This window comes from Abrus precatorius, unplaced genomic scaffold (genome assembly GCF_003935025.1).
Source record: "Abrus precatorius isolate BTA unplaced genomic scaffold, Abrus_2018 Scaffold7, whole genome shotgun sequence".
NCBI lineage: Eukaryota > Viridiplantae > Streptophyta > Magnoliopsida > Fabales > Fabaceae > Abrus > Abrus precatorius.
This window is the reverse complement of record NW_020874417.1, coordinates 3,134,170-3,161,599: the sequence shown is the minus strand read 5'-3', so window position 1 is coordinate 3,161,599 and position 27,430 is coordinate 3,134,170. Positions and strand designations below refer to the sequence as shown.

The 27,430-nt window shown below is 32.0% G+C and overlaps 5 protein-coding genes across 5 annotated transcripts; 1 reads left to right on the top strand and 4 right to left on the bottom strand.

Moving 5' to 3' along the window:
- Positions 1 to 753: 753 nt before the first annotated feature.
- LOC113873494 lies at positions 754 to 1,698 on the bottom strand. The gene is made up of 2 exons (XM_027511635.1): positions 1,401 to 1,698; positions 754 to 1,244 (listed from the first exon to the last, which is right to left on the bottom strand). The coding sequence occupies exons 1-2, from the start codon at positions 1,493 to 1,495 to the stop codon at positions 1,019 to 1,021; spliced, it is 321 nt and encodes a 106-aa protein (XP_027367436.1). The 5' UTR covers positions 1,496 to 1,698; the 3' UTR covers positions 754 to 1,018.
- A 1,036-nt stretch (positions 1,699 to 2,734) lies between these two features.
- Positions 2,735 to 7,776, bottom strand: LOC113872861 (3-oxoacyl-[acyl-carrier-protein] synthase, mitochondrial). The gene is made up of 14 exons (XM_027510715.1): positions 7,527 to 7,776; positions 7,211 to 7,440; positions 6,261 to 6,368; positions 6,106 to 6,177; positions 5,863 to 5,949; positions 5,145 to 5,296; positions 4,959 to 5,039; positions 4,800 to 4,833; positions 4,624 to 4,690; positions 4,464 to 4,540; positions 3,843 to 3,903; positions 3,641 to 3,723; positions 3,325 to 3,396; positions 2,735 to 3,181 (listed from the first exon to the last, which is right to left on the bottom strand). Exons 1-14 carry the CDS (start codon positions 7,651 to 7,653, stop codon positions 3,011 to 3,013), a joined length of 1,422 nt encoding a protein of 473 aa, XP_027366516.1. The 5' UTR covers positions 7,654 to 7,776; the 3' UTR covers positions 2,735 to 3,010.
- Positions 7,777 to 8,842: 1,066 nt separating this feature from the next.
- Positions 8,843 to 11,798, top strand: LOC113872235 (alcohol dehydrogenase class-3-like). Its single transcript, XM_027509630.1, has 9 exons — positions 8,843 to 8,876; positions 8,982 to 9,118; positions 9,358 to 9,404; positions 9,503 to 9,828; positions 10,537 to 10,619; positions 10,707 to 10,782; positions 11,156 to 11,313; positions 11,411 to 11,572; positions 11,682 to 11,798. Exons 1-9 carry the CDS (start codon positions 8,843 to 8,845, stop codon positions 11,796 to 11,798), a joined length of 1,140 nt encoding a protein of 379 aa, XP_027365431.1.
- Positions 11,799 to 13,011: 1,213 nt separating this feature from the next.
- Positions 13,012 to 17,432, bottom strand: LOC113872972 (tetratricopeptide repeat protein 4 homolog). The gene is made up of 8 exons (XM_027510894.1): positions 17,195 to 17,432; positions 16,897 to 17,109; positions 16,367 to 16,558; positions 16,083 to 16,283; positions 15,897 to 15,974; positions 14,961 to 15,090; positions 13,510 to 13,596; positions 13,012 to 13,429 (listed from the first exon to the last, which is right to left on the bottom strand). The coding sequence occupies exons 1-8, from the start codon at positions 17,297 to 17,299 to the stop codon at positions 13,353 to 13,355; spliced, it is 1,083 nt and encodes a 360-aa protein (XP_027366695.1). The 5' UTR covers positions 17,300 to 17,432; the 3' UTR covers positions 13,012 to 13,352.
- Positions 17,433 to 21,565: 4,133 nt separating this feature from the next.
- On the bottom strand, positions 21,566 to 25,707 carry LOC113872117. The gene is made up of 3 exons (XM_027509395.1): positions 24,914 to 25,707; positions 23,663 to 23,749; positions 21,566 to 23,514 (listed from the first exon to the last, which is right to left on the bottom strand). The coding sequence occupies exons 1-3, from the start codon at positions 25,232 to 25,234 to the stop codon at positions 22,063 to 22,065; spliced, it is 1,860 nt and encodes a 619-aa protein (XP_027365196.1). The 5' UTR covers positions 25,235 to 25,707; the 3' UTR covers positions 21,566 to 22,062.
- Positions 25,708 to 27,430: the final 1,723 nt, after the last annotated feature.

Below are 27,430 nucleotides of genomic sequence, written 5' to 3'. Positions count from 1 at the left end.
TTAATCTATCAATATAAAAAATTAATATCATTTCATGTAAACTAAAAAAATATTTTCAAGATTGATAACCAAATTAATATAATTGATCTATCAATAACTAAATAAAAATAATGTTTTTAAAATAGAAGGTGCAGATGAAACGGACTGATCAAATATTCATAGGTCAGGTAACATTGTCATGGCTATATATCAGTAATTTTGTTTACTTTGTATCTGCAGTAATATTTTATTTTGTATTTATTTTACTTTTGCATTTATTTGTTCTAAAATTCCTTAATCAAATATATTATTATTATTATTTTATTGTGATGAACTGTTTACTACGATCATTCTGCTTAAAAAAATTAAGTGTCAATCAGCAAAAAGAAAATGATAATATTCAAGTTTCATCATGCAATCTGCTCATGAAAGAGTGCCTCGAAATAAAAACTGACAAAATAAAGGTAAAAAAAATGGTTTGTCTCTGAATAAGTTCTGCTCATAACAAGTATTTTTAACGTATTGATTAAAAATTTAGATAAAAATCTTTAATCTTTTTTATCATGTTTTTTAATAAAAAAATATTTATTAACTAATATCTATAAAATACAATAGAAAGATAAATTTAAAAAATATATTTTAAAGACATTAATTAAAAATTATTAAAGATTACAGAAACAGGTATTTAATACTTTTTTTTTCATATCTCATCCCGTATCGTAACAATTGGCAAAATCTAGTGAGTTGATGAGAGGAAGCATTAAAAACTGTACTGAATATCTAATACTTTAAAGAGGTTTGGTTTGAACGGTACATACATTTGACTGGTTGGTTCTTCTTTTGACAAAAACCACCAATTCCCAGCAGAACCACACAACGAGAAAAACCAACCCCCTCAATCCTCCACAAAAATAGACCAAATGAAAGAATTTCAAAGAATATTACAAGAATTTGATGCATGAAAGTGCTAAAACTAATTTAATCACAAAATACAATGATGAGTGATCCAAATCACCAAGAAGATAATAATGATGATGGTTCAAGCAATAGAAGAAGATGCTGACTCAAATTTGTAGTACTTATCAACGGCAATAGACACATCCCAAGTGCAATTGAGTCCTTTTGGGATGGTCACAAGATCTCCAGCACCAAACTCTACAAAATCTGATGACCCTTTTGTATATGCCTTCACTTTCCCTTTCAACAAATAGCATGTCTCTTCTGCATCAAACTTTAACTGGTACTTCCCTGGAGAGCAACCCCATCTTTCATTTGTTTGTCACAATACAAACCCATCATAAGAAAGACAAACCAAGACCAGAAAGACAAAAATTTTATATGCATGTTATTAATCTAAATAAATAAACATAACTAAAGAAAAAGAAGCTAATAATAATTTTTAAAAAAAAGAAAAAACATACTTGGGCCAACACTTGATGTTCAATTCAGCTAGGCGTGACTCAGGAGGATTGCTTTCAATGATTATTCTAAGGTTTGAATTGGAATCTTGGGCCATGGAAGCAAGTATGGACGGCTTGGAGAAGGAGAATATTATAATTGTGTGTGTATATATATATATATAATGAATGAAATTGTTGACCACAGCAAAACAGTGTGAGAAAGAAAAAAACTATGGTTCTTGTGTTGTGTTTTGGCTATGTGATTTTGAAGGGAAAAAGATGAAGGAATATTGTGCAGTGTTAGAATAGGATAAGAGACATTGAATTATGAGGATGTTGGGTGCCCTTTATTTTAAAAAACTACCTATCACATCATGCGCCGGTATGCATCACAATTGTTTTTCAATGAAATCATTTAATGCACCTTTGTTTCGTTGAAATATACAATGGCCTAATGGGAACGAACCTAGGGACTAGGGAGGTTTCATTTGTTTAAAATATACAGAATTAATAGCTATCCAAAGTATTTGTTGGAACAAAATATTTTAAGTTTAAAAGTGTTTAAAATTAATTTTTAGTATTATACTCTTAAATCTTGAGATTTAAAAAAATTATAAACTAAAAAAAATCTTAAAAATGTAATTTTTTCAAACAAAACGTACAAATTCTACCTGTTTTTCATTTTAAAAAAGAGAAAATTTTAAAATAAGATAAACTAAACTCTACAAGAACGCAGTAGCAATTTTTGACAAATTTTATTATTTCAAAAATTGTCACCAACAATCTTTAATTTGCTTGAATTTTTTTTATTATTTTTTAAAAAAATATTGGTAACAATTTTAAATTTTAATAATTTATCGCTGTTCTATCAATACTTACATTTAAAATTGTTAATAACCATTTATATTATATATATATATATATATATATATATATATTTCAAATCCCATGTATAAAAAATTATTTCCAGCATTCACACAATCGTGAAATTGCGCTAAAAGATCCCAGCGTCCAACCGACGTTCATTTGCATTGATCAAACGGGAAGAAAAGTAAAAATAAGAAACTCAAACTTTGGCCAGAAAAGGATGATTTTCCTCTTTCTCTTTTTGGAGGCTTCACACTATTCAATTATTTCTTTTGGAAGGTTTGAGGGGAAAATAAAAATTATTTTACCTTTTATTTGTGTTATCTATTTTCATTAGACATGTGGCTATGGCTGACCCGAAAGAATTTTGCACACCGTAGACCTCAATCATAAGACCTCCAATTAAAACCGACCAGACACATCAATACAACGAAGCTTTACGCCACTTCTCTGAAGTAAGTAAAAGCATTTAATATTTTTTTTCCTTTAACCAATGCTTTTAAAATTTACTTTTCAGATAAAAAAAAGTCCTAACAAAAGCTCGCAATAGAATCCACCGTTTTATGAATCGTCAATAACGCTATTTTCCAAATAGTTAAGAGCTAATCACATAAAAAAATAAGGAGCAAAAGGATTAAAATGTACATGGCAAAACATAAAATTCGGGTATATTTGTGCTCCCTTCAGGCCATTCAAACTCTTGTTGCCATGACGCAATCAGCTTTTGTCAAATTATGCCAACAGAATGAGATGTAACTATCTAATCAATCCGATCCAGTGTGAGCAAAAAGTAGGGACGCATTTGTGCCTCCGAAACCAAAAGAGTTTGACATAGCTACTCTAATTGGCATTTCCTCTGAAGCAGACAATGGCAAGAAACCATCACTGAACACAGGATCTGGCTTAGTTAAATTAAGAGTTGATGGAGCAATTCCCTGTTTAAGAACACCACAGATTCTATTAGATTAAGCATACAGGGTATGGCTCTAGATTAAGCACAAAAGCAATAGTATGTGCAAAAATGCTTCCCCACAATTTCTATGATGCATGCGAGCAAAATATAGAAAAAATTGCTTACATGTCGTATTGCCAAAACTGCAAAAATTGCTTCAACAGCTCCAGCAGCACCTAGGAGATGACCGATAGCCCCCTGAAATAAAAAGAGAAATAAAAAAAAAAAAAAAAGTGAAAATCACATTGACTTGATCCAACATTGCTTTGGAAGATAAAAATGAATTATCAATTTATCATAGTTCACCCATCCAAATAAAACAAAACAAAATGGCATTATCGACAGATGAGAGCTAACATCTAAGAAGCAGCCAAAACTACATTATACTGTCAACCAGACAAGAATATAACTCATAGGTCAAACAGCTTGGAATCATTTTTACCTTTGTGGAGGAGAAGGCTAAAGTAGACGAGCTTGCATGGTCATGGAATATGGTTTTGATAGCATTAGCTTCTATTGCATCACCTGAATAAAGGATCCTGGTGAGATAGTTTACAATAAAATCACATTCAGAGATGAAGTATTCGAAAATAATAATATTCAAGCATAAATTGCCGGAATCAGTAAAGATCCACTTCACTTGCCCAAGGGTGTAGATGTAGCATGTGCATTTATGTAATCCACTTCAGAAGGATGAAGACCAGACTGCAACGATAAAACAATCACTTAAAATGAAGATAAGCTAGACTATAGCCAAGCCTGATGCACAGAGCAAAAAACAATACAATATGGCAAAAGAGTTTAACTCTTAATCATTAAGACTTAATTTATGCTAATAGGCATCTAGAACACTCAAATAATAAAAGCCAGAGGCACCTAAGTCTCTACTCTTCAACTGGATAATTTCATTTCACTTTCTTAATTCATACATACTAAGCTAACATCTAACCAATATTGACTCTAACAATAGTTTCACCGTCTTGTGTGGATACTTATCACTGTGACGTAGCAGAACCTTCCATTCCCTGAACTTGATTAATCCCACAGTGACAGAGTACGTCTCTATATTTATAATATATTTGTAAGATAATATCATGTAAAACTCACTGGAGAGAGAAGAAAATAGCCAAAAAGCTAAAGAATAGCAGGTCACACAATCATGACAAATATATATATATATATATGAAAGTTGGCAGCTCAGCCAACAGAAAACCACTAAGAAAATGCATGAAAAATACAAGTCATTATAGGATGATAAAGGACACCTGTCTTAAAGCACAAGTCATGGCTAAAATGGCACCTCTCCCATCACTAGGAGGTTGAGTGATATGATATGCATCACCTAATCAAAATCCACATAAAAGAAGTCAACCACATATTAACCTAAGGCTATGAGAAAATTCTACATATCCTACAACAAATTACCTGACATCCCATAGCCACGAACCTCTGCATAGACGTTGGCTCCTCGATTTTTCGCATGCTCAAATTCCTAAAATATGAGAGAAACAAATGAAAATAAGAAAGATGAAATATTATAACTAAAGTGCATCAACAGGAATTGGAGGGATAGATGATACACAAAAAATTTCTTAACCAACCTCCAAGACCAAGACTCCAGAACCTTCACCTATCCTGAGTAAAAACATAACTTCGATATAAGCAGCAAGACAAACAAACCATGCAAACCAATGATTTGAAGTCAGAAAACAAACAAATGATTATAATCAGAAATAAATCCACACTGTTGTTATACTTACACAAACCCATCTCGACCACTATCAAAGGGTCGTGATGCTTCCTGAGGGCTTGAATTATACTTTGTAGTCAAAGCTCGGGACCTGCAAGTCTCCAATATCAGATTTAAAATATTAGAATGAAAAAGGACAAATAATTTTTAACACACTGACAATAACAGAGGACACAACGCATTGGTCATAATTTACCTGCAAAACCCTGCAATTGATAATGCATCAATGCTGGACTCTGTGCCTCCTGCCACCATAACATCTGCATCCCCAAATTGAATCATTCTCACTGCATCACCAATAGAATGTGAGCCAGTAGCACATGCAGTGACAGCAGCATGGTTCGGTCCCTGTATTCAGGTACGGGAAAAAAGTTCTTCTCATGCTCAGGATTATTTAATGACGACAAAGGTCATAGCATAGAACAATATGCTAATATCTCTGCAACAACAATAGCTTTACTACCTTATTTTTCTAATAATTTTGTTGACATATGTTATAAACTTATAATTGAACCACTAGGAAATATATCATGTTTATTTGAGTACTCAATCTCTTAAACTTGAGTGACATATAATTTACTCATATCTGAATTAACACATGAGAAAGTTCTTTGTTTCAGAAGGCTGTTATGTCTCATTGGGTTATAATGTCAGACATTATTATAAGATGAAGAAACACAGAAGCATGAAGATATTGACCACATCTGTTCCATTGGAGCTCAATTCCAACAATTCATCCTTCAATAAACAAATAATCTTCATCTTGAAATTCATTTTCATACACACACACACACACACACACACAGAAGTCAGTAAATGAAAATTCAGTTGGCTGTCAGCAGCTGGAAGAGGCTAGGAGCTCATTCATATTTTTGTAGTATATAGTATCAGTCAGATGAAAGTTGTCTCTTCACCTGGAACCCATATTTCATGCTCACATGTCCTGATGCCATGTTGATCAATATTCGTGGAATAAAAAATGGACTAAGCCGACGAAGACGCTGCATTCAGGGGAGAAAAAGTAAATATCAAATACAATATAGTTCATTTAAATAAGCAAATAATTTTGCTGTCAAAACTAGAAGCACTTGGAGAAAAACTTGAACAAGGAAAGATGATCAAAGTTCTTCAATACTAGTGAGTTTCAACAAACTGACCTTCTCACATATTAGTTGTGCAGAATCTAAAATGTCACTAACACTTCCAGTTCCCCCACCTATAGACACCCCCTGATAGATTTTGGAGGTTTAAATACAAGTGACAAGGAATTGTCAAAATGATTTGTTATTACCCATATTAGAAAAATACATACCGTTCTTTCCTTATCTTCCTGCTCAGTGGGAAACCAATTAGAATCTTTAAGAGCTTCATCAGCAGCACATAGTGCATAAGCAATAAACCTTGCAATTGATCGATGGTCCTAAAGGAAATGTCATAATACTACAATGACATCAATAAGAATAACAGAAGTTCAAAAAATCCAGAATCTATAAGTAAAAGCAAAGCAGTGGCAGATAACACAGAAACCAGAAGAAACTAGACAACAATTAGCCAAATTTATATTTTTCCTTTTGGCAGAGCAGGTTAGTGAGTCACTTTGATGTTAGCTAGTTTACTCCTCCCAATTTAATGAGACTGTTACCAACAACCAAGAGGTCCACCAGAAAACATGAATTTTCTTCTGGGTAGAAACTTAAGAAAATAATAATAAAATTTTCAAATTCTAGGAAGAATATAATCATGTGCTTTATATTCTAGCACATCTGGTTAAGACATTGTAGATATCAAGTACGATTATTGGCAAGATACTGCGTGGGACTTGTGAGAAAATACAATCTGACACTGATCTGTAAATATAATTAAACACATAAGATACACTGCATATGTGCATAAATCTACATGTACACAGTAAAGCCTCGAATACGCAAATTTATATTAAAATTCCAGCACAGACAGATGCTTCCTGTCTGCAGGAATAGTACAACACTTCATATTTGCCTTCGAAATCATACAACAGTTACACATCCTACCCTTCACGAGCTCTTGACAACTTATAACTCTATTTTACTTGCTTGTTTAACATTTATTCCATCATCACAAAAACATCTAAATTGTAAACAGAAAAATTTCATATCTAACTAACTACATAGACCTTTAACTTCAATTAAGAAATCAAACATAAAGCGTGCTACATCAAGTGATGAGAAACATTATAAGAAGATGCGAATGCTATCTGCCAGTGTAGCAATTAAGAAAATTCACCTTAGAATTAAGCCATATTTCATCGTTGAATTCGCCAGTGTTGGTTCCAGTAGGAACAATTGCAGCAACTTTGGATGTCAATTGATCAAACGTACTCAATTGAGTTTCCTTATCAAAGCCATTCATCTTGAGGTCTTCGAAGCACAATGCTCTTACTCCACACTCGCCGTCTATGAGTCGCTTCCACGTTCTATCCACTCCACAACCAAGAGGCGTCACCATACCTAAACCTAAAGGAGCAGGAAATTTCAGCACTACAAAGTAACATTTATCAATGCAACAAAAGTAATTTAACGAGGAAGTGAATGAGAGTTACCAGTTACAACTACTCTTCGGGAAGAAACAACAGGAGGAGGGGGGAAAGCTCCACCCCCTGTTGACGAGGAAATGCTTCGATAAAAGGATATAAAGACTTTTCTACGTGAAGCCGCGCTTGTTGCCATGTCCAACCTTAATTCTCACTCGATGCGGCGGAAACAGTCGTCAAATACGGTGGTGCCGTCGATAGGGCAAGCGTCGAGAGGAATCTAATCAAAACGGTGCGCATCAAGGGTTCTGGTTGGGATAATCGGTCCAGATAGCCTTGAATTATTAAAAAAAATGTTAATTTCGATATTTACAGAATTACAGCTAAGTTAAAACAACTAATAATTATAAAATTTTATTAAAAATATTTATTAAATTTTATAATTTAAATGTAAAAATATTTTTTAATATAAATTATTATTTTAAATACTTAAACAGAGTTTTAAATATTAAAATAAAAAAAATGAATTAAAAATGATATATTGGTAATTTTAGTTATATTTAATTATAAAGTTTCTGTAATGTATTTAAAAGTATATTTTAAAAAATAAAAAATAGCAAATTTTTATTAAAAAACGGAATATTTAATATTATTTATGTATTAAACTTTATGATATTTTTTTAATAAAAAATTAGCATACATAAGTTTTTATTATATTAAAAACTAGTAATTATAAATATTAAAATATAAATTTGGTCAGTGTATCACTCATATGATTTTAATTTAATTTATAAAAAATATAAGAGTAGAATTATGATTTTAATAATTTTTTTAGTTTGATTTAATAAGAGTTTTATATAATTTTTTAATTTAATTTATAAAAAATATCTAATATTATTTTGAATATTTTAGATAACATAATTTGATAATATTTTTTATTTTTGATTCATTCGATAAATATTTGATGTTTTAAATTTTAAAGTGATTAAAAAGTTATAACAATAAACAAATTTTAATATTTAAGATACCTACATTTATTGATATTGTAACTGGAGATGAGGTCTTAAATCAAATAATCTCCCTCCCAGATTTTACTCTGCTGCTTTCCTACACTCAATATAAACATTGAAATTAATTCATTATTAAAAAAATATAAACATTGAAATTATTTAAGCCCTAATTTCCTAAAAATAATTAAAATCATTTAATGTCCCTTAATTTATGGAAAAAAGAAAAAGGAATAAAATAAAAATGAGGGATTTGTTTCCCGAATTCATGCAGAGTGGGCCCACTGTCACCGTCTAATTCCGATACCTCGTATTGAAAGACGACGATATCAAAATTGCTTTTGGTGTTGTGTCTCTCTGCTATCTCATTCCATCTCCATGGCTACTCAAGGACAAGTAATCACTTGCAAAGGTTTCTCTCTTCTTTCATTTTCACTTTTCATCTTCCATTTTGTTTCCATCGCCACATTCACATTCACATTCACATTCAATCACTGAAACCGCTTTCTTCGTGAAGCTGCCGTGGCATGGGAACCCAACAAGCCTTTGACCATCGAGGACGTTCAGGTGGCTCCGCCGCAAGCCGGCGAGGTTCGTGTCAAAATCCTCTACACTGCTCTCTGTCACACCGACGCTTACACCTGGAGCGGCAAGGTACACATACATGCACACTTACACGCATACCCATCTCTTTATTCCAGCTTAACTTTCTTTTCTTTTGCTTTCGTTGGTGTTTTCTGTTTCTGGGTATAATCTATACTCCGCAATTTACCGAAAAAATTATCTTTTTTTGGGTATTCACGTAGGTGTTTTTGCACTGCAAGGAATCTATATGTTTGATTGATGCATGGAGGTATTTTATCACGTGAATTTATCTAAAATTGGTTTTGCAGGATCCAGAAGGTCTTTTCCCTTGCATACTTGGTCATGAGGCTGCAGGGTATATATATATAATATTTGGAGAGAGAGAGAGGAAAAAAAAACAATAAAAAATGTTTTGATATACGTTTGTTGAAAGGGGTTTGTGTTTTGATACAGGATTGTGGAGAGTGTTGGAGAAGGTGTTACTGAAGTTCAGGCTGGGGATCATGTCATTCCTTGTTATCAGGCTGAATGTGGAGAGTGCAAGTTTTGCAAATCAGGCAAAACCAATCTTTGTGGCAAAATTCGTGCTGCCACTGGGGTTGGAATCATGTTGAGTGATAGCAGGAGTCGTTTCTCTATTGATGGAAAACCCATATATCATTTCATGGGAACCTCAACATTTAGTCAATACACTGTTGTTCATGATGTCAGTGTAGCTAAGGTTGATCCCAAAGCTCCTTTGGAGAAAATTTGTCTTCTTGGATGCGGGGTTCCAACTGGTGAGTTATGTAAATTGTATTGAGAAATTGCACGTTATATAGAGAGTAGATTATCCTTTCTTTGCATCATTTGTCACTGTTCATGGAATGTATGAAATTAGTGAAATGCACTTGGCAAATGATGTTCCATTTGCCTGTGTAGAAGTTAGCGTGATGAGTGTGGTCATGAGAAACTTCTTGCCATACAAATACAGATGATTAGACTTTTTGTTCCTTATCAGGGTGAAAGATTTGATTCAAGTTGCAGGCTGGAATAACCCCTAATGTAATTTTTGACAAAATTGTGCTACGAAACAGTTACTCCTTCTCCACTTCATTCTAATGCTGAAATTTGGATGAATTTAAATGGTTTATGTGATGGAGGGTATGCTTTGTATTGTTGAATGAAAATGTTGGGGGCAGATATTATTGGGTGAGTATAAAAGTTTGAGTTGATACATGTTACTATAAGTGAAAACTAATCTGAACCATGTATCCATTTTGTTTGAGTTTCTAAATCACCCTATTTTTTAACTTGTTTATGAATGAAAATTTGAAGATGATATGCGGTTTCCATTTTTTATTTCTTACTTTTATTTCTCTCTCTCTCCATCTAAGCAATCTGCTGGACAAGACTGGTGGATTTTTATTGCAGTTTGCGTGATATATGACGGTTATTTTTGTTAATATTTTCTGCCTAATTCAACATTATTTTAACTAATGTTTTAGGCCTTGGAGCTGTCTGGAACACTGCAAAGGTGCAAGCAGGGTCAATTATTGCTGTTTTTGGCCTTGGAACTGTGGGGCTTGCTGTGAGTTTTTGAAAAGGCATTAGTAGATTTTTTTCATTTCTGCTTGGTCTTGGGGCTTCTATTATGACTAGAATCTAAACTTGACAGGTTGCAGAGGGTGCAAAAGCTGCTGGTGCCTCACGGATTATTGGCATAGATATTGATAGCAATAAGTTTGAAAGAGGTACATCATGCGATAGATTTATTGACATAATTTTGATAGTATCCCTTCAATGCTGTGGATTGGTCTGGTGTCAATTATCTCTATTACGTTTTGAACAGTACTTTTCCAAATTCTGAGTATTGAAAATCAGCTACTGTCTGACCATACAGTAATCAATTTTTTTATTTTCCATCTGCTAAAGGAAGAAAACGATTCCATTTTTAACTGCTACAGCCCCTAGGAATATCCAGTCTACTTATGTGCTATTTTATATATGCTGTTTGCTCTCAGCTTTGGTTTTCGCAGGTTTCTATTTAGGAATGGACGTACAATGCTAAAGCCTTCGTGTTATTAGTACCTTTCTTTTATTTACTTGTCTAACTTTACTTTGCAGCAAAAAACTTCGGAGTGACTGAGTTTATCAACCCAAAAGAACATGACAAACCAATTCAGCAGGTCATAGTTGATCTCACAGATGGTGGAGTTGATTATAGTTTTGAGTGCATTGGAAATATCTCAGTGATGAGGGCTGCTCTAGAATGCTGCCATAAGGTGAGTGCTGCTGCTACCTCATTGTTGGCTCAATATCTCATATATTATACCATGATCATTGCAAACATGAAATAATATACTTGTTGAAAATTTTCAGGGCTGGGGGACATCAGTGATTGTCGGTGTTGCGGCATCAGGGCAGGAGATATCAACTCGACCGTTTCAATTGGTGACAGGGCGTGTCTGGAAAGGAACAGCTTTTGGTGGCTTCAAGAGCAGGTCACAAGTGCCTTGGCTTGTAGACCAGTACATGAAGAAGGTAAAGGATTTGTACTAGAGTTTTATATCTTAAACCTCAATGTTGTTGGAAAGTGGTTATGTTTTCGTTAATTAAGAATACTATGTTGTCTGCTTGACTCATTTTACAGGAAATCAAGGTTGATGAGTACATTACCCACAATTTGACTCTTGCGGAGATCAATAAGGCATTTGACCTCATGCATGAAGGAGAATGTCTCCGTTGTGTTCTTGCAATGCATGCGTGAGGTGATCTAGTCAAGCCTTTGAAAGTGTCACTTGGGATGGAGGTGTTATATTGCCTTTTGTTTTCCCCTCTTATGGTGGTTGATGATGTAAAATCAATCATGAGTGTCTATAATTCATAAGGTAGTGCCTTTATAATAATATGAATGTTATCTTCCCAAGTATCCCCTTGCAAAACTTGTGATCAGAGAACCGTTGCAATGGATATAGGAACATCATTTTGAGTTTTGACCATGTTATTCTTCTACTTGTCAAAGATGGTTAATCACGAGTTTGGGTAATATAGTAATGGATCTTGTTAACTATTGTCCCGTTAAGGAATAGAAAATGATTTTTTAATTTATTTATTTTTTTTTTTGTTAAAAACTACGTTATACTGCATTAGAAATCACGAACATTGCGATTATAACAATTTTGAGAAAATATTATACTTTCAATCCCTTAACCATTTACCTATAGTAATATAGGGGTATCAAGAAGTTGTTTAGTCTCAATGAAATTTGTCAATCGGGCCATAATTTTAAATATTATTTACTTTTAGTTCCTTAATCATTTCCCTATATTAATATACAAATGAAATTTATCAGTTGGGTAATACTTCCAAGTAAAATTTTACTTCCATGATGTTCCACGCATACTTGCAAGGCTAAAGTAACTTAGTATTATTAAAAAAATTTGAAAAATGAATAATGACATTTTATATATTAAAAAAAATACTTGAGGCTTGAAATATATGATGGGAATAGGATACAATTTTTTTATGAATGTGTATCCTCCGCCCTCTTTTCGAAGAAGAGTGGTTCCGGAGCCAGAGCAAACAGAGGCTCCTGCGCCTCATTTTTTCCCTCTGTTTTAGAATGTTTGGGCTGAGGCATGAGGTCTACAAAGCATTTAATCTAAATGTGCAGCTTTGGAATGCACATTGTCATTTTGCAATTGTTGTCCCGTATCAAATGCTTTGACCTATATTGAAAAAAAGTCCTTCTATTCTTTTAATTTAGCCCCTATTTTTTCTTTAGAATTTATTTACTGTACTAAGAATCATTATGATGACTGGAACAGGGACCATTTTGCAAGTGATCATAATAATAAGGATTGATTTACAAGGCAAAATGATTTGAAAAATATAATACGCCAATTATCTTTGAATTGTCAAAGTGAAAAAGAAAATAGCATTGTATATAATTAAAGTATTATGCACCAAGAACATGATAGAAGTCCATAACAAAGGGTATAAAATTATACATGTACCAAAAAACAAGCTATATATTAAATTATACATCTTTACTGACTAAGTTACAAGAGAAAAGAATTTACTCATTCAAAGTAGGTTCCTAATATTCTAGCACTATCATTGGGGCACTAGGACAGCCTGAAATATTCACTTACCAAACAATTGTAATTAGTAACTCTGATTTAAAAGAAGTTCAAAAGGTTGGAAGAATTGGATGCAATCAGCTCATGACAACATGACCAATCTTCAAGACTTCAAGACTCAGATATTAACTCTTGAATCTAGCTATTGCAAAACATCCTTTAAACCCTGCTTGCTTCCTTCATATACTTGGAGGAGCCCACTTTCCAGCTTTGAATTTGGCATAAAAGCTAGAACGGTTCGAAACAACATAGAAGACTGCAAATACATCATGGTCAGAGGAATTTCTAAACAAAAAACAATGAAAAAGAAACTATTTTCCATGAACCAAATTTTACCTGGGATCCCAGGAATGATGAAATTAGGCATTTTGAGAACATCATGGAGTGTTCTCCTTTCATTCACTTTGATCCATTTAGGGGAACCTGATGGACATAGATGATCACATCATGTAAGTTTTCATGATAAGGCACAGAGCCCAAGATAAATCCCTCCCTAAAAAGAAGGGGAAAAACCCAATATAACATGTGAATATATGATCACACACTCGTGAGATTTCAATATTACTTGATGGCACAAGTGAGGTTAATGCTGAATTAAAAGCAGCATCTCCTGAACTTGTCAAAAAACTGCCAAACAAATGCAAGCTCAATCGAAGGGTGTACTATGGTTCTACCAGCTTATGGCCCATCCATGCTATAACACGACCCACAAATGATCAAAGGTTTATTTATAGACATAGAGAGAAGAAACCTTCAGATTAGAAGTCTCCATTCCTTAGGCAAGTACGCACACAAGGCAGGCACACTGGTGTAAGACTTGGCATACTTGACAGTAACCATCTATTAACTCTTATAAATGCAATTTTTATCAATCCAAGGGTTAAATTATAAGCTTGTGACCATCTATCATGTTGATCTTGCATGTCAGGTTTTGAAAAAACTGAACAACAAAATATATGCATCAAATAGTTCATATTTTTCTTATAGTTGGTGAGTATATAATCTATTAAACAAACAATGCGTGCCAATGGAGTAAAATAAAATAATTTTGAATATAAACACAAATCCGTGAAAACAGTTAAGCCAGCACTGGAAAAAATTGTTCTCAACAGCATTAGATTGATTGGTTTACACCAGGACCCCCTCTCCACACACACACACACACAGCAGAATTATGTCCAAAATTTTTCTTTAAAGTTAATTATTAAAACCTGAATCCAAGCAATATCATGCCCATGTTGTATTTGTTGGTAAAATGATAATGACAAGGGATTGATTTTCTATAAAATTTACCTGGGCTTAAACTATTCAAAATCTAACAGTTATGAACTACTTTTTAATTATGCAAACACCTCCTGAGGATTAACTAAAAAAATTAGAAAACATAGAAAAGCTTTTATCATAAGTCGTAAAACAACACTTCACCATCAATTAGAGTAACGCACGCTTTTCTCATTATGCTTACCACCCAAATAAACTAGACGCAGCAGTTGCAACTTGCAAGGAGTTAAGGAACTTCAATTGGAAGGGATTTCCATGGACTTGCACTGGAAATCCTATGAGAATATGACAATATATATATGTGACAATAAGAGTTTTCTTAAATGCTAAGCTTACACAAACTCCTGAAAGATTCGGACTCAGGCATTCCAAAAAAAACAAAAAAAAGAAGAAAGCTATATATATGCTAGAACCTTATAAAGACTTCCTAAAAAGAAGTGACCTTATCTAAATCTAAGGTAAAAACTGACAGGCCCAAAAAAACTTCAGAAGAAACTGTAACATACCTGTGTGTTGCTTAAACTCCTCAACTGCATCTTTCTCTTCATCACCAACACTTTCCCCATGAGAAGCTGCAGTTCCCTCCAATAGACAATGAAGAAGTTTTTCCTTAGATAGACAAAGTCCAGAACCAGCCTGATAAAACAAAGACTAAGGATGAGACAAAAATGCTTGCAAAGTATAAATTGTCAAACATTGGATATAAAATAGGGACATAAGAACTATGCCGCCAAAAATTGATATTGTAAATATCACCTTAGGTTCAAATTAGTAAAACATATTCAGAACAGATTCAACAGAAAAATAAGTGGAAATAAGTGGTTCGGCTTATGACAATGACAATTATCTACTTATGCAGTATCTAAAGTCAGTTCTACTTCCATTTTCCTTTTTATCATTCAATTTTGATCAACAATCAAATCAGTTGATAAATTTTGAGATCAATATGCCAATACTGAAGCAATATTTGATCTGACATAGATAAAGTACACAAACTTTGAGCGTTGTTGTAAATAATGACAATGTCTTTGTCTGCCAAAAATCCCAAATGACTGGCCTAAGAGAAATCTTGGCATGTCCAACAGTACCACATTCCCAAGTAAGAAAAACAATAGAAGTACTGTTTACAATTGAAGGATACTACTGATAAAGTTATATTATTCCCACAACAATTTTCTACAACAAAAAATTTCTCTCTATTTCTCCCCATCGCCTCACTTCTCTTATCATATCCTTCCCTCTCTTCCTATCTCTCTAATTTGTTGAAAATATGTACAATTTTGTTGTACAAATATCATTTCTCCTACTGATATGGGCTTGTTCCATGTGAAATTCAACATTACAATTTACATTCTTTCAACAACCAAATGTGATCAGATTACATTTTAAGAAACCAAACAGAGTCAAACTACAAAAAAATAAAAAAGTCAATGCAAGCTTACCTCATAGTACAATTCAATAAATTCTCGTCTGTAGTTGTTTTCAACATCCCATGACAGCGGCTGGTCTTCTGCAAATATGTTTGATAGCTAAGGATGTGTGTACCGTGTTCATATTCATTAAAGCTCATTTATATATACTTATACATATACTGCATAATATATAATCCATTTCACCAAAAAGGATATCATATCAAGGTGAACCGAAAACATGTCAGTCTCACAGAAATCCTCAATGAAGTCACTGGACATAACCTCCGCGTACAAAAGAAGAACAGGCCAATGAAGGATATTATTTTTGTCTAACATAGGTTTCTTTGATCCAGTAAGCTCTCGATACATTGCCTTTCCAATTTTCAAGCCTCTATATTCTATTGCAGACACAAGTTCCTGCATGATTTTTATTTACCAAGGACATGAGCCTCCTCCATATAATAAAACATATATCAAACAAAAAAGAAAAGAGTTCAAACCTTAGTCTCTGCAAGAGTCTTGGAGACTTCAGCCTTATGCTTTTCATTCTCTGATATCTTCAGATCAATCTGGTGATCAAGCTTCTTCAACTCCTCGTTATTGGGGTTCAACTTAAGACCCCTTTTACAATAGTCTCGTGCTTCAGCCAACAAATTTAGTGAAAGGGAAGCTTTGGCAGCTCTATAAATTGCCTAATCACAGTTGGCATTATTTTGAGACATCAATTAAAATACACTCACTCATTTATAAATTAGTCCTTTACCTTAAAAAAAAACTTAGGTTTTAATTCATATTCGAGTGTTTAAATATGTTTTGGTTCCTGGCGACGTAACATCATCAATAAATATTTTTCTTTTTCTAACATTATTATAACGGCAGGGATACTCATGTACGGATTAAAATATAAGGGTTTTGTGTGTGTGTGTGTGTGTGTTTAAAGACTAATTTGCAAAGGAGTATCAAACATACTTACAAAATGTGTATTTTAACCAAAAGAAAAAAACAACAAGACATAGCATAAAGTTAGGACCTTTATATTTGAGGGGCACAAGTTGAGGGCCTCCTGAGCATCAGTGAGAGCACGTCTAAGATTTCCAAGCAGCAAATTGACATGGGCTCTATTGGCAAAGATAATAGAGGTGTCAGAGTCACTCAAGGCTTTTTGATTGATTGCCCTTGTGTAGCAATCAATGGCATCTGAGTAATGCTTCTTACCCATCTTCAAATATTGGTTACCCTTTTCCTGAATTTGAAGGGTGAAGTCAAATCAAATATTTAAAAAAAAAAATCCTTTTTCTAATAAACGAAAATCATAGTGAGTGATAAACCTTAAGTTCAAGGGCAGAAGCCTCTTTGAGTGCAGCAATGGCTTCAAGGTCTGCTTTCTCGCTTTCAGTTAAAGGCTCTGAACCCTTTTCCATCCATAGCGCCATCTTCACTTTGTTACGCTAATTGCTCTTTGCAGTCACTCACACGCAGTTGACTCTTTCCCTGGTTTCTTCAGATTTTGGACACCCTGGGAACTATGCGTTACTAATACCATGTACCATGTACTATGTAGTCAAAACCGTTACTCTGCTCTTATGTTCTGAATAATGAAATAGTCACGCGAGAGTAAGATTTTTTGAAAAAATTAAATCTTCATGATTTAAACTTATCTCCGTATGCAGAATTCGAAATCAAATGTGTTAATAATAATTTAACATCAAAGATATCACCTAATTAGGGATAGCAATAGGTAAAGTACCTATTGACATTCGTAAAATTTATCCACAATGGATAGAGTATTTACTCGTTATATAGGTACGAGTATGGGTGTAGGTAAAAACCTACAAATTTTAATAGGGATAGGTGTAGGTATGGGTATTTAAGTACCCACCTCACCTCATATCCGCATATATATATGTGTTTGAACTTTATTCTACAATTATACATTAAATTTTTGTATTATTATATTATTTATGTAAAGTTATATAAGATTAATATAAAAATATATTTAATAATAAAGTAAACTAAAAAATTTATTTTGGTTTATATTTTTAATAGAAAATTTTATTTACTATTTTATATCATTTAATTAAGCTAATACAATTTAATTATTACATAGTTAATATGAAATTAATTTTTTTAAAATATTATTTATATATGACACACATGAAATATTTTTACACAAATATTTTTGTTAATAAAATCATATTAATGTTTAAATCATAAAGTGAATGATAAATAATAAATATATTGTAAATATTTATAAATTTTACAATCACCTACTATTACCGTAAACTTATATTTAAATTTTATTTTTTATATTTTAATTTAAAATAATATTTTTCTATGCAACATATGTATTACAAGTACAACTATAATCTATTGAATTTAAATAATATTATTCTTACTATTTATTCACGTTCAAAGAAGTTTTTGAAAATATAAATATAAAAAATTATTGTTAATTTTTTTAGATAAAAAAGTATAATTTTTTCTAATATACACATATATTTCTTTATTATAAAATTTTATTGTGACCATTTATCTTTTATTCAAATTTTTTCATTTAAAATTTATATACATTATAAATATTTAATTCGTTAAAATGATTTTTCAAAAATTTGTATTTTTTATAAAATACTTTCGTATAGTATATGAGTTAAAAAATACTAGTATTAATATATATATATATATATATATATATATAATTTTAATTAAATCTATTATTTTTCTAACAATTTCAAATTCAAAAGTTAAAAAAAATATTTTATGTATCCATTGTTGTTAGTATTAAACTTCTCTACTCTAACTCTATTCTCATTCTCAATGTCTATCTCATTAAAACCTAACAATTATGAAACGTTATTCATTAGTTAGTTGTCAATGCTGTCACATAAGGCCACCAAGTGATCTCACACAAAGGGACAATCATTGTGCAGATCTATTTCGTTGTCGCTCTGACATTGCTAATCGATCAAATCTCACACAAGATAGGGTTATCACAAGTGCACTGAAGGTTAACTATGTCAATCTAGAACTCAATGTGATTGGCTTCATCCGGGCTCAGTCTCTTCCGGCCGCCTCATCCTACTTACTCCACTCGCTATGTTTTGCTGCCAAACGGACTCTCTCGGAGGTTTTCCCGTGGATGTAATGCTTAGCAACCCGTGCGCCCCTACCCGAGAGGCAAGCTTGGCGGCGCGAGTGATGCGGGAACAAGCCGAATCCAAAGTACCTCGACACAAAAAAAAAAAAAAAGGGATAAGAAGTGCCTATCCGCTCATCAAGTAAAGAAAGGCATCGATACATCGAGGACCAGGGCGGTGAAGTGGGGAAGGTGGACAGTAAGCTAGTAATTGCGTTAAGAAAAAGCGGTAGAAGGGCGTGAAGGTGTACTTTCTTTCGCGGTTGTTGGGTATTGTATTAGTGGCAAGCCGACTGACTGATAGGGTCACGAAGAGCCCAACGAATGGAGGACCAGAACTGCTTTGCTTAACACACATATAGTTCAGTTCCCTCAATTCATCACCAACATGCTTGATTCCATTCTCGAGGGACTGAACCCGCTCCTCGAGAATGAAGCTTGCTAGCGATACCGGTATCCATCTATAGCCATTAGTTCATCGGTGTCGGGGGAGTTTGGTATACTCCCAGCCTATTGTTCACTGACAAATAACTTGTGTGTTTAATTTCGCTTATTGTTTTTAAAAATTTTAGTTTAGAAAATTATTAAGATACATTTAGCATTTATGATATTTGAATATTTGTTTTTTATCTATGTTTGTACCTTGTTCGGCAACTACATATTAAATTTTTGTATTATTATGCTACTTATGTGAAGTTATATAAACATATTTTTCTTTATAAATATTTTTTCTTAAACAAACGCGGGTAATGGATACAAGATGGGTATACGGGTACTCAGAAGGTACAGGTACGGGGATTAATATTCATACCTAATTAATATTCATACCTACGCGGGTATAGGGCCAGGTACCAGTATTTTATTAAAACGCGGGTATGAGGATGGGTACTATAGTACCCTACCCATTGTCATCCCTACACCTAATAATGATCTAATTTAAATTTTAAATAAAATACTTATAAAAGATAATTATAAAAAATATAAAAAAATATTAAGTTATATAAAAATATCATGTCATTAATATTTAATATATATATATATATATATATATATATATAATATGTTAGTTATTAAGAATATAATAAAAAAATTAAAATTATAATGACAATCAATATTTTTTAAATAATAAGAACCTAATTAAAAAACTAAAGAAGTTATAACAACTAACAGATTAATTTAATTTAATTTAATTAGTATGATCTATAGCTAATTAAAATGATATATTTTGAGAAAAATTATATATATATTTTTTAATATGATTATATTATTTTATTTATTAACATAAAAAATTTAAATTTGTAGTCAAAATATTATTTAAATATTTAAATATGAGGTTAATTCTTTTCTTCTTCTGATCATATGTTAACCTAATTTTTATTTACTAAGAAAGAATTTTGAGATTAGATAGATATATTTTTATTGATTTTAATGATTTAACCATCAAAATTTTATAAATAGCACGTGTTAAAGTAAAATTTTAAACTCAGTGTAAAATTTTGAAGCATTGCATCTAATAGCTTCACCTTTGCACAACACCAACCTAAGAATATGCACTCTCTTGCATCTAATACTTTTGTGCCTAACAACATGAACATATCAGTAATTGAGTAAATAAAGAAAAAAATATTTTTTTTACTTTATTTGTGAAATATCCTAACATTTATTTCACAAATCTTCCCAATTTTAAATAACAAACAGAAGTTGTGCTTATCTTTTTTTCATTTGGTTTGGGAGTGCAAAGACAGAATAAAGACTCTTCCAATTAAGTATACATTTATCGTAATCCATATTCCAAATATGTATATCAGTTATGATTTTTTTTTAAACTAAAATCGATTATAATCGACTTCTTTGTATCAAAGAAGTCGATGTTATAATAGACTTTTTCATTGTGCTATCAAAAAATTATTTAAATCAGTTTTTTTTATATCCAAAGTCGATTATAATCGACTTTTGTATAATTGAAGTTAATTATAATCGACTTCTTTATTACATTGCTAAAAACGATTTAAATCAACTTATGTACTGATATTAAAGTTGATAGAAGTTAATTTTAATCGACTTTCATAAAATTTAAATTAGAACATTTATGTAAAAAATTTTATTTTAATGTATATATGTAATATTGACTTTTTTTATTTTATTTATGTAAAAAATCCATAAAATCTTATACCAATATAAATTTGTGTGTTATGTATAAACTAAAACAACTTCTTCTTTTTTTTGTAAATATCATGATGAATGTCAATCTTTCTATGGATTTAATTTATTTTTTAAATAACTCTTTCCATATATTAGTTATAATATGTAATAAATAAATTAAAAATCTCCTTTTCAAAATAGCTACTTGCACAAGATTGTGAATCAGAAAAATCTCCATAGATTATTATGTTAGTGATTAAATGCCACTCGTGCTATTGAAATTACATATTGCTTATTTCCTCAAGTAGTACTAATTTTTAATTTAATCATCTATGACTATTAGGAAATAAAAGACTATATCAATCAATACACTGCATTAACACACGTCACATCTTTCTATAAATCAGGTCGGTAAGAATTTTCCATTTAAATGCCACACTACTCATACCCTTAAAAATGTCATTAGTCACAAAGTTTAGATAAATATAAACAATTACGATCTGCATAATTGAAAATGAAAGACTCAATGCGAGATAGAAAACAAGACTAGCTCAACTATTTTGTTGGTTTTACTAGCTTTGATCATATATTCAATTTATACCCTCAAGGGTTGATGCTAGGCAAATAAGCCACGACTTGACTTTGCTACATCCAATGAAATAAAGCAAAACTAAATTAGCCTATGCTAGCAACCATACATCAACTATAAGCATCAAGGAACACCTAACATGTTCAGCTCCTAACACTAGTTGATGAGCCTCAAAATGAAACTGCCATGTATTACTCAAAGTTGAGCAAGTCATAAATAGACACAAAACGAAGTAACCATTGTAACATCATTCAGCTGTCAACCAACTCTGAGCAATTGCATTGAAGATTGCAGTAAGTAGCATATATATTGGCTGCTCACCTTGAACTCATTCATACCCCTTGATCTAGATAAAATAACATCATGCCCATGTCAACCGGGTCGAGATCTGGAGATGGTATGCTCAGATCAGATGGCAAAACACCATCTGTTACCATTGGACCACAGTCTTTATCCAAAAGCCAGTTTTCAAAATCAAGAAGTGGAGTGGATAATTGAGAACATTCAGTCACATGTTCATTGCTTCCAGAAAACTGAGTACGAGACTCCTTGGCATTGGGTGCTTGTTGGTCTATAGATCCTGAGTTCTGTAGAGAACATTCAATTTGCGGTCCAATGCTTTCGTCCGTATAGTGTTTCCAAATTGAGTCAAAAGCTGGAAATCTTCTGGCAGCTTCACTTGGACTCTCTTCATGTGGTTTTGGTTGGCAAGTGTCTTGACTTGCAATGCCACATTGGGTAATATTTCTATTAGCATTTTCGTTTAGAATTCTGATTTGAGGCTCATTTCCCGGCTGATTGCTCTTCGGGTTCAGGCATGTTGCATAACTGGAAGGAGCATCATCATTACCCTGAATACTAGTTTGATGGAAATTCTGACTATCATTTGATTGGGGCAGTGGCTGGCTATATGCTTGCATTTCAGAAGCCACAGTATGCTTGTCAACACAACTCAGGTTGGCAGGTTCAGAGCTTGGTGGTGAGTAAAGTGATAAATTTATTGGATGACAAACATCATTTGGCCCATTGTGATTTCTGTAATTTGAGAATCCTGTCGCAGTATGATATTTGTTACGTTGCTGTGTTGCATTAATACGATTGCTGAAGCCAGATGAAGCATGAGAAGAATTATTCATGGTCAGGGTGTCCCCAGCACTGCCTAATCCCTTGGACGTTGTATGAGGACGAAGGAGCTGAGGTCGTAAACTGCTAGCACAATTTCCTCGCTCCCTTTGGATGACATGACTACGTACACCAAGCACAGGCCTAGGTAAAGAGTGAGGCTGGTATCTGTTTCTCACCAAAGTAGATCCAGATTCGCGACACCTACCACGGTTAGCATCATTTGGTATTGCTAGGTTGGTGGCTGTGGACATTACAGGGATGTTAACTGGCCTAGAGGCCTGATTCTGCACACTTGAATTCAGTGAAGGGGTGAGGGTACGCATTGTTGTTGGCCGAGAGGCCTGGATTTGCGGTAAGGAGTTGAGTGCAGGGAAAGTGCGCATTGCAGCGGGTCTGGATGCTTGATTCTGTAATACGGAATTTGGAGACAAGTGAGTAATATCAACATGCAGAAATTCGTCATGCTGGGGATGTACTGCTCGGAGTGAAGTGCCATGATTAGCTGAAGCTGGTAATGGGGAACTCTGGCCCAGCCTAAAATTTTTTCTCTGAATTTTCCATAGCTCAGTTTTATCATTTGCATGACAATGATCAGAACTCAAAATGCCAGTGCCCCACCTTAGACATGGTGCTAGGGAGTCACAGACATAACAGTGGCACTGCATATCATCAAAGATATAAATGAGAACAATAGAGATACAATATCGAATAGCAAATAAGGGATAAGAAATCGTGAAAATTACCCCCTGCTAAAGCAATAATTCCAAATTTTGACAAAGTCTGAACTTGCAATCTTTAGTTTTTTACCTGGCTACAGTGCCTCTCGTGAGGGGTGGAAGAGAAAGGAAATTTAGCACAAAGATGTCGGGCATGAGGATAGTCTCTGCATGCAATCTGCAAAGCAGAATTAAAATGAGTCTACACATCAGAAATGGCCTTGCTACAAGTAAATTTTTGGTACTCCTGTGGTACCAACTCCTTTGCAATTAATTTTCTATATGTAGCAACTTCTTTGTATTTTGAATTTCGATATAAATTTAAATCAGATAAAAATAACCATGCAAAAGTTGCTACTAGGACTGAAAAATTTTCTGATAGCTACATCTTCTCCCATTAGCAAAGGAAGGCATGAAAATAGTGAAATTGAGTAAACACACCCATGCACATAAACCAAAGAAAAATTTGGGAGAATAATCAAATAATAACATAAGCAGCAGCACAAAAGTAAGTTGCACTTGCACTAGAAACAAATGCCTCAACTAAAGAACAAATCTCATTTGAACTTAGATTTGTTCTTAATTATACTTATTCAAAATTATGGAACTTTGCTAAAAGTTCACATATCACTAAATCATCAGTGATCATCAAGTTGAGACATAGGGTATGAGGATGGAGGATACTCTAAAGCTTTGATTTGCATAGACTCTGGATAGAGCTAGCAACATTTAACTGTACCTTAGGGTCCTAATCAGGATCGGCAATTCTAATTTCAATCTTTGAATATGAAATCATTTATAGTATTTTTCTTATGAAAGAGAGAAGATGTATGGCCCAGGACCGAAGTCTTCTGCCATCTCAAATTTCCGCATATCTTCAGCCAACGTAAAGAAAATAAGGAAAAAAATATCTAAGCAAATCTTATGGAGAGGACAACTATTTCCATAGCCTTGGCAACCCAAAACTGGGGGAAAAAGATGAACTAAAAAATTCACACAATGTGTTAAAAAATCTTAAATCAGAGGAACTATGTCATGTCATCAAGCTGCGATGGAATATGAAGGCCAATTACAAACCACTACCGAAACGAAATGATAATGCTAAAGGAAGCACTATGAAGTCTTCAAGGAAATGTTTTCAGCTTTCTTCAGCTTGTTGGTGTTTCCTAGGGTCAAATTCATATATCAACGCTCCAACCAAATCTTAGTTCATATCAAATAACTGTAATTCCTATGCCCAAAGAGCACAAAAAGGCGGTCACAAATCAATAATTAAATTCCCCCAAAGCAAAACACACATTCCCAGCCACAAGTAAAGCAATAAACTAAGAATACAACGTACCTGACCCTTCTCCCCAACTACAAGCAACTCATCTGACTCAGTTGTTTCTTCTACCACAGAAGCGACACCGTTTTGAGGATCACCCTCCAAAACCACACAATCGTCGTCGTCATCAACAACAACATCCTTCACAACCAAAGTTGAAGACTTTGACTTCGACTCAGGTTTGTTCTCGCGGATTATGACAACCTCGTCAGAATCATCGGATTCTTCATCATCAGAAGTGAAGAGAAACTCTTTTATCCAATCAAAATCATTTTTTTTTAGACCCTTCTCCAAATCCTCTTCTTCGTCAGAACTTATATCCAATACCACAGACATGCTTCAACACCAAATCCCAGAAAAGATTTTGAAAAAACAAATTGTGTTTCTCGGAAACCTTAAAAAGTTTCGATTTTTGGAGCAAACCCGAAGTGGGCTTGTTCGAATTCTCTTTGAAAAATAGAAAGCCTGAAAAGAAGATTAAACAAAATATGACCTCTGCAATCCATGGAATGGGAAGTGATGTGTGCCCCAGACAGTAATTGAAATATCCTATCACCTAGTTAGAGATCTATGCAATAAAGAAGGAAGAAAAAAATTAGAAGATATTCATTTCAAAGAAGAAAAGGGATGGAGGAATGGTGTAGTTTGAGAATTGATGGATTTTGGAAGGAGAACAGTGTTAATTTGAGAAAGGCATTTGGAGAACTTTTTAAGTTGTGAGGGATGAGAATGGGAAAGAGAAGAGACACAGAGAGTGTGTTCATTTGTGCAGGGAAGTTTCATTTGACATTGTTTTTTTCCTTTTTCGTAAAATTAAGAGTGAAAAAAAGTTTATCATAATTAATGTCCGATTAAAAATTATTAAATACTTTTAAGTCATTGTATTGATACTTTTTATAATTTTTTAATATAAAGTTCCTATGTCATTAAATATATATTAAAAATTAATATTTTTATACATTTTAATAAAAAAATATTTTAAATCTTTAATTAGTATCTTAAAGATATTGCATTAGTAAAATTCATAAATAAAATTACATAAATATCATATTAATATATTTTATTAACGTTTAAACGGTTAAAAATTAAAAAGAGTATATTAAATATTTTAATTTCAAAATTTTATATATTTTGATAATCTCACTAAATAATATTGAGTATATTTAAAAAATAAGTGTAAAATATCTTTTGATTTTATAATGTAATATCGTTTTTAATTATTTTCATATAAAACGTTTAAGAAAAAATTTGCTTTTATTTGCTCATAATTTTTAAATTTTAAGATGAAACTATTTATTATTTTAAAATGATGTCAATCATTTTTTTTTATACTCGTATAAAAAAGACAACAAATTTGATAAAATATGAAAGTCAAAATAATACAAAAAATATATATTATTCATGTTGTATACATGATGAGAGATGTGATAAAAAAAAATGTATGTGATTAATTGTGAAAAAAATAAAGAAATATAAGATAATTTATAATATATAAATATTATTATTAAAATAATTAATAACAGAGACAATGAGCCTAAATACAAACCATTATAATAAAATATTAGTTTTCTTAATTTATGTGCTACACTTTTAAGAAACAGGTAAAAAAGAAAGTAAAAATATTTTAATTGTTTAATAAAAAATTTTAGCATCAGTTAATAAAATAAAATTTAAATATTTAAAAAATAAAATTGATTGAAAATGTAAGTATTTGTTACATAACGTGTAGGAAAATAATAATATTTACTTTTAATTTTGAAAATTCTATTTTTATACGGTCAAAATTAATTTAAAAGAAGAAATGTGAACAACGTGTAATATTTTTTTTTATATTTTTTGAGCAGTGATAATTAGAAGTTAATTCTTTTTTAATTGAGAAATTAAAGAAAATATATTATTTTTTAATTGATGTTTTACACATACACAAATAAAATTTGACTTTTATTTATTTATTTATTCAGTATGTTAAACATTTTTATAATAAATTTTAAATACAAATATTTATTGACGACATAAAAGAATTTGCTAATTTGTAAAATCGTTTTTCTCGCCGACAAAATTTCACATATCTAAGAAATATAATACGAAGTGGTATGGTTAATTGTTTATAAATAATTTCACTATTTAAATTTTTTTAATTTAAAATAAATAAAAGACATTAAATATATTTTTATTTATTCTTTTATTTAATATTAGAAAAACTGTTAAAATATATTATATATGTTTTTATTTGTCTTTTTTGTGAGGGAAAGAAAATTCTATCTGTTTTTTTATTTAAAATTTAAAGATAATACTGATTATTATTTATTTACTAACACTTATAAAAAAAAGTCAATATAATAAATAAAATATTTATACTAATTTAATTGTCTAAAAATAACGATGAAATTAATAAAAGATTAACTAAATACTTTTAATGAAATAATTATTGTTTAAATCACAGTAACATTTTTTTGCTCCAGATTTTTTAAATAAGATATTAGTAACGAGTATCGTAGTTAAAGAATTCAAAATGTTTGTTAATAAAAAGAT

What these genes read in the sequence shown, in the direction of transcription:
- LOC113873494 (XM_027511635.1), bottom strand. Translation starts at nt 1,495, where the DNA reads ATGGCCCAAGATTCCAATTCAAACCTTAGAATAATCATTGAAAGCAAT. An exon ending in AACATCAAGTGTTGGCCCAA is followed by an intron (nt 1,245 to 1,400) that starts GTATGTTTTTTC and finishes AACAAATGAAAG; the next exon opens with ATGGGGTTGCTCTCCAGGGA.
- LOC113872861 (XM_027510715.1), bottom strand. Translation starts at nt 7,653, where the DNA reads ATGGCAACAAGCGCGGCTTCACGTAGAAAAGTCTTTATATCCTTTTAT. An exon ending in GCATGAAATATGGGTTCCAG is followed by an intron (nt 5,297 to 5,862) that starts GTGAAGAGACAA and finishes ACCTGAATACAG; the next exon opens with GGACCGAACCATGCTGCTGT. An exon ending in AGTGGTCGAGATGGGTTTGT is followed by an intron (nt 4,834 to 4,958) that starts GTAAGTATAACA and finishes GTTTTTACTCAG; the next exon opens with GATAGGTGAAGGTTCTGGAG.
- LOC113872235 (XM_027509630.1), top strand. Translation starts at nt 8,843, where the DNA reads ATGGCTACTCAAGGACAAGTAATCACTTGCAAAG. An exon ending in CTTGGTCATGAGGCTGCAGG is followed by an intron (nt 9,405 to 9,502) that starts GTATATATATAT and finishes GTTTTGATACAG; the next exon opens with GATTGTGGAGAGTGTTGGAG. An exon ending in CTCTAGAATGCTGCCATAAG is followed by an intron (nt 11,314 to 11,410) that starts GTGAGTGCTGCT and finishes GAAAATTTTCAG; the next exon opens with GGCTGGGGGACATCAGTGAT.
- LOC113872972 (XM_027510894.1), bottom strand. Translation starts at nt 17,299, where the DNA reads ATGGCGCTATGGATGGAAAAGGGTTCAGAGCCTTTAACTGAAAGCGAG. An exon ending in AGACTCTTGCAGAGACTAAG is followed by an intron (nt 16,284 to 16,366) that starts GTTTGAACTCTT and finishes AAAATCATGCAG; the next exon opens with GAACTTGTGTCTGCAATAGA. An exon ending in GGAGTTTAAGCAACACACAG is followed by an intron (nt 13,597 to 14,960) that starts GTATGTTACAGT and finishes TATGTCCATCAG; the next exon opens with GTTCCCCTAAATGGATCAAA.
- LOC113872117 (XM_027509395.1), bottom strand. Translation starts at nt 25,234, where the DNA reads ATGTCTGTGGTATTGGATATAAGTTCTGACGAAGAAGAGGATTTGGAG. An exon ending in TAGTTGGGGAGAAGGGTCAG is followed by an intron (nt 23,750 to 24,913) that starts GTACGTTGTATT and finishes TCTGCTTTGCAG; the next exon opens with ATTGCATGCAGAGACTATCC. An exon ending in ACGAGAGGCACTGTAGCCAG is followed by an intron (nt 23,515 to 23,662) that starts GTAAAAAACTAA and finishes GATGATATGCAG; the next exon opens with TGCCACTGTTATGTCTGTGA.